Source organism: Betta splendens, chromosome 5, assembly GCF_900634795.4.
Source record: "Betta splendens chromosome 5, fBetSpl5.4, whole genome shotgun sequence".
Classification (NCBI taxonomy): domain Eukaryota; kingdom Metazoa; phylum Chordata; class Actinopteri; order Anabantiformes; family Osphronemidae; genus Betta; species Betta splendens.
In genome coordinates, this window is record NC_040885.2 from 19,526,957 (window position 1) to 19,537,996 (window position 11,040).

General features: G+C 40.9%; 1 protein-coding gene and 1 long non-coding RNA gene across 10 annotated transcripts in view; one reads left to right on the forward strand and one right to left on the reverse strand.

The window, feature by feature from the left end:
• The first annotated feature begins 410 nt into the window (after positions 1-410).
• LOC114856342 (uncharacterized) lies at positions 411-6,455 on the forward strand. 9 transcript variants are annotated; one of them, XR_008694837.1, is made up of 8 exons: positions 449-871; positions 1,047-1,116; positions 1,377-1,418; positions 1,537-1,610; positions 1,643-1,678; positions 2,033-2,309; positions 2,746-2,904; positions 3,518-6,455. It is a non-coding gene; the product is annotated as an uncharacterized LOC114856342 (long non-coding RNA). The 9 variants fall into 9 exon arrangements; XR_008694834.1 differs by having other exon boundaries at positions 411-871; positions 1,047-1,418; XR_008694835.1 differs by having other exon boundaries at positions 456-1,116.
• Positions 6,456-9,909: 3,454 nt separating this feature from the next.
• LOC114855469 (dedicator of cytokinesis protein 3-like) overlaps positions 9,910-11,040 on the reverse strand; it is a 32,887-nt gene continuing 31,756 nt past the window's right edge. The window contains exon 14 of the mRNA XM_041070865.2: positions 9,910-10,584. Coding sequence (XP_040926799.2) covers positions 9,910-10,584 — 675 coding nt within the window. The remainder of the gene's footprint in view (positions 10,585-11,040) is intronic.

Sequence of the window (11,040 nt, forward strand, 5' to 3'; positions counted from 1 at the left end):
GGTAGAGCAAGATTGTTATGGGTTATCGGTGTTTACAGGGGAATTAGTGGCAATTCATTCAAAGATTTAAAAAAAACTATTAATCTCACAGGGAAATTATTTTGCACACTTTGATCGCTGTTAAAGATGGAGGGACGCACAAGAAGGACGGGAGGTTAAAAATAGAATGCTAACACATCTACACACACTCACATCAAGTCTAATTACTATTGTCTAATTACCAGCTAAAGTTTTATTATACATGTTATTGCATGTATGATAATTAACCCTTGTCTGCACTTACTGTAGGTGAGTAGAGGTATGTAGGGCACAAAGGGTGGTAACAGGTTCAGACTCAAGTAGCTCATTGATAAGTATTAAACAAATAGAATCAGATGCTAGACAAGATGTGGTGGTGGAGACCTGAACACAGTGCATAGAATAAGGAGGACAGGGGTGGTGGTGCAGTTTGTACAGGAATAGAGGGAAATGAGTGAGCAGACAAACAGGCCAAGAAAGCAGCGGGAAGAGAAATGTGGATATGGAAATAAAGTATAGTAAAGGGGAAATAAAGAGTATAGTTAAAGAAAGAGCAAAAATGAACTGTCAGGAAGAACAGGATAGAGGAAGTAAAGGAAGAGCATACTACAACATACAAAGGAATGGTTAGAAAAGAGAGATGATGTGTAGGTGGCGGTAATGCGCTGTAGGACGCAAGCTGCAATTAAAAAAAATCAAGAAGAAGAAGCAGAAGCATAGACACAGGAACTGACACTGACTGTTTAGTTGAAGTAACCGAAACTTCTCAACATTTTGCGTCTTATATTTAACTCTTGGCTCGGTGTGTTGTTCTGTTTGTGGTTGACTGGAGAAGCAAATTGACACCGAACTGGTAAGAAAGTAAACGTACACACCTTTCTGTGCTTTAACCGTTTAAGCAAGCTAACTAGCTTTGGTCTCTTACTACGTGTGTGTACTAATATAAGAGTTGTGTTGATACAGTGGTGTAACGTGTACGGTAGAAAAATAAAGACGTAGGTTCATAATATTTTAACTGGGTTGACTAGGCCAACTGGAACAGCTGTGGTGGGATGCAACAGCCTCCATGAGGATGAAGCTGCGGAGAGAGAGATGAGGGTGATCATATGTAGAAGCTAGGAGTCTAATCACTAACTAAAACTACCAAACCCAGCAGAACAGTAATGCATCACACATCTTTACAATATTTGTGCAAAGCCACTGACATGGCCCCAGATGTTATACTGAACATATTTACATGCAGACATTTACATACTGCAAGTTTTTCTTCTTGGTAATACATTACAGTCATAATATTTAAGTTCAAAGGCCCATGATGATCTTTATAAATGACCATTTTGGTTTGCACTTTTTTTTAGAGACGCTGGTGTCCACCAGAAATTAGCTGAGTTTTGCCCTTAGTAAGTGACACACAGGGATGAGATATAGACGTTATAAGACAACATAAACAAAGGAAAGTGTTTCACATATATTCTACTTCATATTTACATGAAGATGTATTTTGTTTTTCATGACCAGACGTCGTGACCGTGGTTGTTAAACAGGGAGAAGACGCTATCTTGCCCTGCTCCATCAGCAGCAAGGAGAACATTGTACGAGGACTTTTTTTACTTCTGCTTTTTAGAACGTCTTTTCAAAGATCGGTCACAAGAACGCTTAGGTGAGTGATGGTGTCACTTAGTCTAAACCTTCAGCAGGATCACTTGAACCTAATTTAAAGTTAAAGACTAAATGTTTTGGAATTAGTTCATCATTAGTGATTTTAGACAACATGTATCAACACATTTGCTAAAAATGATCAGTGACATCATCACCATAAGATTTCTCCTGACTGGTCTTAGGGTAGAATGATGTGTCACTCTCAGGTTAGAGTCTAGGAAACATGAGGCTAAATAGAACAACCTTCTCTGTGTAGTTACATGTAAACACTGTGCAGCACATTTTCAGTAACAGACTGGATGAACAGAAATATTCCAGGGCTAAATTCTCTTCTGGTTTATTGTTGTGTTTGTAGGTGCTCCACAAAACCCTACTGTCGCGATAGCTGACGTGACAGAGGCAGGCGTTCTGCTGCAGTGTGTGGTTCAGTGTGCGTTTCCAGAGCCGACGCTGCAGTGGAAGGATTGTGGAGGAAACCTCCTTCCTGCTGAGGAGCCACAGGTCTCAAAGAGAAGAGGCCACTATGACGTCATCCTCCAAACGACTGTGACCAGGACGACGAGCAACTGTTTCTGCTGTGAAGTCAAACAGGATGAGATCGGCCACGTTGTTAATAAAAACATCACCGAAATGTTAGTTCCCTTTGTAAATCTTAAATAAAGCAGACACAGATCAGTTGAGACTCTCTTCAGGATTTTACTTGCAAGGGGTGAGCAGTTTACAGCAAAGGCAACTTCCTCTAACTAAAGAGAAGACAAGGATTCAGCTCTTAATATGTATTGCATTCTGGGAGGTGCATAGTCAGAGTACGTGGGAAATATTTCCTGCACAAAGTATTCATTGGGCTCATCAGATAAGGATGCTACACACCAGTACTCCCTATTTCTTGCAGAGCAGAAAGTAGGAAACTTCAAAGCTATAGCACAGCTAACAAATTTACAGCAGATCAGCAAAATAAACTCCAACAATGTTTCAATGATTAAATGCAGTATTTTTCCAACACAGTCTAAAATAAAAGCAACGTTCACATGTCCTCAAATTGATTGTCACATGGTTTTTGTGTTTCAGAGAAACTGTTCTCTGAAACTGTTCTTGTCTGTGACAAGCCCATCATCACGGTTCCTGGATTCATGGCTGGATTTTGTGCTGGACTTCTGACTCTTGCAGTAGCTGCAGGTGTTGTTCTCTTCATAGGCAGGAAATATTTCAGAGTGGTCTTGAAGAAAGGTGAGTCTACAAACCACATGGTAACATGTTCAGTGTTCACACATTGTACACTTTTCTCTAAGTAAACAAATTTCCCGGTGTTTATCATCTATTTATTTTAATAAATTTGATTATTTTGTGCAACATCTGCTTTACAGCTGTAATTATTCAACTAATTAACTTGGTTCTTTTCTATAAACCAAGAATAAGAATGCCTTTTTTAGGAATTCTAGGGGTTATTTTAATTAGGGGTTAGGGTACTGCTTTAGGAGAAAGAAGAATAAGAAAACAAATGGGAAACATGTTCAAACCTCAGTGAATATGAGAGTCTTATTCTTATGGTTCATAGTAAAGTCAGTGTTTGTAATCGATTACATGCGTTTTTTAATAATTCATCAAACCTGTCTGTTTAGTCAGTGGGTCAATAATTAAAACACTGAGTGTTAATCTTTTTCCAGCAGATGAATCCTGATTCTTCTTGGACTGTTTATTTAGTTTTTGTTTAAGTGTAGTAAGTTTCATTGTATGATTCTCATCTTTGTGTTACAGCCACAGTGATTTCACAGACACAAGTCAAATCCAGTAGTTTAGTCTCGTTTGTGATCTCCACTAATCTGTTTCCTCTGTATTTCAGATGATCAGCGACAGAAGAGCTGTTCTAATTGTGGCACCTCAGAGCCTCTCGCTTCAGGACCTGTGTAATAGATTTACTTGTGTGTTTGTATGTGTACGTTTTAACTTGTTAAATGGTCATAGACGGCAGCAGCTAAACTGATCCACTGGCTGGATAATAATAATTGAACTTTATTCATCCCACATTGGGGGAATTAATGTCTGGATTTCTGCCCGGGGGGACGAGTGGGCGGCAACAGTGCGGCGCCCGGGAAGGGGGGGGGGGCTGTGATGTGTCTTTCTCAACACGCCTGGCGCCAGGCATCACTAGACCAGGCCTCCTGATGCTGTCAAATAGAGTCACATGTCAGAGCACTTCCTAGTATTTCAGTGAGTGAGGGATTATATAAACCAGTTTGTGCAGATAGAGGTACCGAAGACAATCTCTAATCAATGATAATGCCCAACACCATGCTTCTGACCTTTTTAAATCCAGTCCTGTCTGTGTATTTGTGTCAAACACTACACATCAGTCTGTCCTTCCTCCCACAGTCCAAAGATGTAGTCAAGTTACCTGGAGACTGTCTGTAGGTGTGTGTGGCCTGTTCAGGTTAAACCCCTGCCCTCTGCGTTCACAAGTATGAAGTGGTTTTGACGTTGATTAAGTGCCACAAAATAAGTGTTTTTACATCAGATTTTACATCAGGTTTTCTGACCGCGGCCGTTTCGCTCCTGATGCTTAGGTTGTGGGTTTGAATCTAGCGGCAGGAGTAGCAAGCCAGTGTCTTCTGTGCTGGTCTGAGTAGAGGGGTTGTGTCAGGAAGGGATCAGGCTTTAAAACTTGCCAATAACAAACATGCGCCTCATTCGCTGTGGCGCCCGCTGTCAGGATAAGCAGAAAGGAGTTCTCTCTGCTAGATTTATGTGTAGTAACTTATGTCCAGTTTCCCTAAGCTTTATTTAGAAGGGTTTTAATTTCTTGTCATTTCTGTATGTATATATGGGGTTATGCTGGTGCTTTGTTAACACTAAAACTACTAAAGGACGTACACCTTTACATATACCCTAACAAGGGCTGGGTGTTCATTTGTCCTGCACGCTCAAGCTGGCACCCTGCCAAGAGCCGCTTTTGTTACGTATAGAGGGCCATCACTAACGCACTCTAGGTGGTGGGTTGCGTGGGCTTGCTGACCCTGCTCCTGCCTGCAAGGCTGCACAGTTCCTATGAGTCTATGAGTGACATCCACTGTTACAATGTTCCACCGCTATGTGCTTAGATTTACAACGTGAAAGGACGAGTGTCATTGTTGCGGTCTCACCGAAGGAAGCAATAAGATATCATCATCAATAATACAATAAGACAGTTTTGCTGCTTTGCTTATTTACAAAAAAAAACTAAATAAAGTTCACGCATGATTGCACTGTAACGTCACCAAAAATGACAAAAAAACGTAACGTAAAAAACGGGACGTGGATGGCCACGCCCACTTTCATTCAACAGACAAAAGTGGGCGGACGGACATGAAAGAGGGAATAACGAAATAAACAGCTGGTTAACTTTGTAGGAACATGGCTGTAGCTCTGCAATGACTTATTATGTGGTACAGGTGAAAGCAGTAATAACGAAATAAACGGAATATAAAACGGAAACGCTTTCAAGCGTTTTTTGGTTTATAATATATTTTTAATTACACATATGTTAAAACTAGATGGGTGAGCGGTGTACTGACGTCGTTTCTGTAATTTTTGGTAACGCTACGGTGCAATCATGTGTGAACTTTATTTAGTTTTTTGTAAATAAGCGAAGCAGCATAGCTGTCTTATTGTATTGTTGATGATGATATCTTATTGCTTCCTTCGGTGAGACCGCAACAATGACACTCGTCCTTTCACGTTGTAAATCCAAGCACATAGCGGTTGAACATTGTAACAGTGGATGTCACTCTTAGACTCATAGGAACTGTGCAGCCTTGCAGACAGGAGCAGGGTCAGCAAGCCCACGCAACCCACCACCTAGAGTGCGTCAGTGATGGCCCTCTTTACCTAACAAAGGCAGCTGTTCACAGATGATTCAGGGTCTCAGCTAGCCGAGCAGATCATTTGACCACCTTCTAGTGGGAATGAGTATATTTAGAAAACCCAGTAGTCCTATTAATAGCTGTCAGTCTGATGTTTGATATTTTGTAGTAAAGAAAATACTGTACTGTAAATACTGTAATATATTTTATAAAAGCTATTTTCTCATTGCTCCTTTTTTTAAAAAAAATCTATTTTGAATTACTGAATGTTTTTTACTTGTGTATGATATGTGTAATGTATTGCATTAAACAATGCCTTTAAGCCTAAACCTGTAGCTCAAACTTGACTGTTCCTCTTATGTCGTAACTCTAATACTTTTTTTTTTAAAGCCATTCTCTTTATTTATTCATTCACGGCCATCCGTTTCTGTAAAATCTGTTTCTTGTTTAAAAGGAGACTGTAGTTGGTCAGTATTTAATGTAATGAGTCAACATCCACATTCCAGGACAACCTGAACAATAATGACCCAAATCCATTCACCTGTTTTCAGCAACCCCTCACATTATGATCTGTGTTGTCTGTTGGATGTTTTTCTGTATTTTTGTTGCTGGTTCCATTGTTTTCTGTCTGTGTTGAGAACAAACATAAGGTAAAACACTTTTCCTCTCTGGTTAATAGCATTTTTGAATCTTGAATGAATATGGGGATTGTTTGATTTGTTCTTTCTGCTCCGTGATGTTATTGTAAAAAGTGTGAGACACAATATATGAAATCTGCAAACATGAACAGTGCACATTTTTCTCTGTGGTTGATTCAAAATCAGCTGTAGATCAATTTATGTCTCAGCAATAAAAGCAAAATGTACTGAACATATCAAATATATTACTGATAACAACAACACTTTAAGAGAAAGAAGAATAAAAAAACAAATGTGAAACATGTTTAAACCTCAGTGAATATGAGAGTCAAATGAAGGATGCAGGAAATAAAAGCGAGGTTTGTTTCAGAGATGTGTTGTAGTTAAACAGCTGCTGAACTGTTCTGGTCTGAGTCAGGTTCATGAACTGACCTGTGGATCTTCCTTCCAGATGTTGTCCAGGTGTTTGCAGCAGTGAAGTGGGTTCATTCAAAGACAAAGTGACATAAAACAATATAATACATATCCAGTGTTAATCTTGTTGGTGAGTCACATATGTAACAGACTGAAAGTTAGTGTAGTGTAGGAGAAATAATATGGAGACGCTGACGTCAGCAAGATAATCGGATTAACTAGAGTCTGAATGTTGTTGAGGGAAGAAGCTTCACAGTGAAGCAGTGAGAAGATGGTGATGTTTTTAAAGTGCTATACAAATAAATTAGATTTGATTTGAAAGGTTAGCAGACATCACCTGGTTGACCAAAGTACTTAAAAGGAATTTAAAAAGTACTAAAAATTAATAAATAAATAAAATACACAAGGAAGGAGGGTCACATACAGTAAGACACAGTTTGGTTATTTGAGACGTGCTTGTGTTTGATGAAAATAGTTTATTTAGTTTAATTAGATTTGTAGCATTGTGTTTTTTCCTGATTGATGCATTGTTTTACACAAGACAGCAGTTGTTTTAGAAAGGTTTTAAAATATTAGATCAAATATTTTAGCTTTTTATTCTTGTATTAAATAAACGCTAATAAAATAGTCATGATAAAACAGAGTCAAAGTTTTACTTATTTGCTTTATTTATCCCACAGCGAGGAAAAAAAATTGCTATAACAGCCACAGAAGACCACAAAGAAATTGTGCAGCATTGCAAGAAAAAAGGAGCATAAAAATAATAACACAACATATGTACATATTAACAACTCAGAAATAGTGTCCAGGATAAAGTGATCAAACAACTGCAGATTGAGCCTGTCAGACCTCCACATTGTACAGTCTAACAGCAGCGGGGATGAAGGACGTGTGGTACCGCTCCTTCGTACACTGTGGGTGGATCAGTCTCCACTGAAGGAGCTGCTCAGAGCTCCCACAGTCTGGTGCAGTGGGTCAGAGGAACTGCCCATGATGGATGTCAGCTTGGCCAACGTCCTGCTCTCACCCACCTCCTCCACCGAGTCCAGTGGACATCCCAGGATAGAACCTCCTCACCAGCTTGTGGAGCCTTTACTGCGTACACAGGGAAAAACACAGCGTAGTGGATGACAGAAACAACCACAGAGTCATAGAATGTCCTTAACATGGACCTGCACACTCCACTCTCATTTTGTTACTGAATCTGTTCAAGATGCTGGTATCTGTCTTTTCTTTTATTTATTCTATATTTTATAAAAAAGCTTTCTTTACTGTGAACAATTGCTGGATGAACCCATAATTTCAATGTACTTGTACAATGACAAAGTGAAAGCATTTATTATGCAGACAGATAATTATTATATTTATTGATACTTTAATTTTCAAACATCAGGGTTTAGTAACTCTTCTCCAGTTTATTGTTACTAATGTTAATAACGATGATGCTGTTCATCGTTTTGAATGCACAATGGTCCAAAAACATTTTAATGTATGATGCAGTAATATAAATGTAAAACTACATGTAATGAAACAAACAGAGTCAGTATAAGTTCATACTTTAATGTTGGTCATTATTAATGATCCAGTGATTGAAACATTGATTTGTTTAGTGAGTAGGAAAATGTGAGCATCAAATGTATTTACACCTACAGTCGTACACATCACGTTCACATCATGCTAACAGGTTATATACAGGAAATACAGACGCAGTCTCTGGAGGTCACAGATGCAAAATACACAAATATTAGTAATAAGAAACGTCCGTCAGCTGATCTGAATGATCTCATTAAACGCTGAGGTTTAGAAACGGTTTCACATCAGAAAGTTCCAGGAAACAAACACTTCATCCCTGTTTTGATCAGAACCCAGATACTGAAGGTTCTTACTAAGGAGGAAGGAAGAACTGGGAGAAAGGCGACCTTTGACCTTCACAGGATGAGGTCCTGTGGAGTTCATTGGTGTTAGTGAAGCAGAAACAATATTATTATTATTATCATTTGATTTATTATTGATGAGTTTATTACTGATAGTAAAACTGAGAAACATTAAACAAAAGTGTGCAGATGTGAGTTAATGTTTCTGGGACTAGTTTCAGCCGCTTGTGTTCTGACCACAGCATCAAACCACAAACCTCCACATCAGCTGCTCTAACATTAATATTGAGCTTCATCATGTTTACCTTGACTTCATTACAGTTCAAGCAGATCGTATGTTACTACACAACATCAGTCAGTTCACAACAAACACTGTTTCCCGCTTCACTACATTTAATCTGACGTCACGGATTAAAACCTGCTCCAGTGAAGCATTAGTTTTTACTGCTGGTTACTCCTCATTCATTTCCTTCACTGAAGGCAGATGGTCTGGATGTTTGTGTTCCTGAAGCAGGCAGTCGTTCACAGAGAGCTCAGACAGATGATAGTGACACAGTCTGAGCTGGAGGCTCCACATAAAAGGTTTGACAGTGAAAAGGGACAAAGTAGAAAAGTGTGTTCCTTCAACAGCGTCCTCAGTGATTTTACTTCCTATAAAGACGTTGGTGAAAAAACAGTAGCTGATCAAAAACGTCCAGTTACCAAAAGGGGGTTTGTGTTTATTATCCCGTATAAACAACAGTTTGATGCTTTATCGACTGAAAAATGTCCCTTCAACTTCACAAGCAGAAATAAACGGGTCAGAACCAGGTCCAGCAACTACTGGAGCCACAAACTTGCATATTTCTATGTTTCACCTTCAAACTAAAGTTACAGATTATATATAAATCACATTTATCTACATGGGAAAATATAAATACTCTCAGTTGTTGCTTTTTAACTGGTTTTAGTCTGATTGTTGTGTTTGCATAAAACGCTGCAGCAGAGTTCTGAGGTTCTGTTGCTTGTTCTGGTTCCGCTTAGGGCTCATTAGTTGATTTGAGTTGATCATTGCTTCACGTTTGTGCAATATTTAAACAATCATAGACTCAGTTTCTCTCCTTTATAAAAATATTCAGTTATTGAGTGTCATGTATTAAAGTGCTGCTTGTTTTAAAGTGGTTCCAGTGCTTCCAGTTTGAAGATGAAAACCAGCAGCTGGTTACCGTTGACAGGTGACTCACATGCTGGACGTTCATCCTTCATTAAATCTGTGGGAAATTAATGTTGGAAACCTCCTGACATCATCATCACAGATTAATATCAGCAGAACCAGAACCACAGGATCCAGTCTGTTAAAACCTGAGCTGCTCTTCATTTAGACAGTGATAGCGACTACACCGTTCGTTAGTGGGAGGAGCTCCAGTTCTGGGTGGAGTCACAGCTTCACCTTTAGACTTCTATCAGCAGCATCTCTTTGCTCCCGTGTCCTCAGGCGTCTCGCTCCTCCCCGATGCCGTGCTCCCAGGCCACCTTAGCCTGCTCGTCCTTAGTGGCTGTGATTATGGGCTGGGAGATCCTCCGAGGCATCGGCCGCGGAGCGGGAGGTGCCGGCGGGGGGTGGAGGGGGTCCTCCTCAGGGATGCAGCCCTCTCTGAGGTAGGGCTTGGGGGGCAGAGCCGGGGGAGGCGGGTGGAGGGGGTAGAGCGGCGGGTGGTGGGGGAGGTAGTGGGGGAGGAAGTGGTGCTGGTAGAAGTGGTGCTGGGCTGGAGGCAGCGAGTGCTGCTGCTGAGCCCCAGCGGAGGCCGCACCCGGAGCCGGGGGCTGGATTTGTCCCCCCGCCTGCGCCGGGGCGACGCCTCCCGGAGCCGAGTGGCTGCGGGACGGAGGAGGCGTGGCTCCGTCCAGGACGTCGGGCTCAGACGCGCTGTAGCGCACGGGCTGGTAGGGAGAGTCCAGGTCCTCCTGGTCTGTGGTGCAGGCCTGGCTGCTGGGGACCGACTCCAGCGTGTCCGCTGGGGGGTCGGAGGAGGAGGGGAGGCCGCTGAAGTTACTGTCACTGAGGGAGGAGACGCCAGAGCTGGCGCTGCCCGACAGCGTGGAGCTGCTACCATCCAGGATGGACTGTGGACTGGTGGGCGAGGCAGGTATGGGATGCAGGGGAGACTGGAGGGAGGGAGAGGGAGAGGGAGGGAGAGAATAGAGAGGGAGGGAGAGAATAGAGAAAGAAAGAGAGAGAGGTATGAGAGAGAGAGACGAGAGTATGATAGTAGGTGATAGATAGAAAGATAGAGGACAACATACAATAGTGGATGGATGGAGATAGATTATTTAAATAATATATAAAGAGATATTATAGCTCCAGAATATAGGATCGATATAGATATACTATATATATAGAATAATCTATTTCAGCTCATCGCTTCTTTATAGCTCTACTATTTCGTTCATTTCCCGCTCTCTCTCTTTGCTCCTCCCTCGTCTCTCTCTCTTTCTTTCCTTTCTCTCATCTCTCTTTCTCCTTTTTCTTATGATTTCTTTATATATAGAAATCTCGTCTTTCTCTCTCTCCCTCTCTATGCTCTATATGTATATCTCATCCGAGCTATATCTATATATATC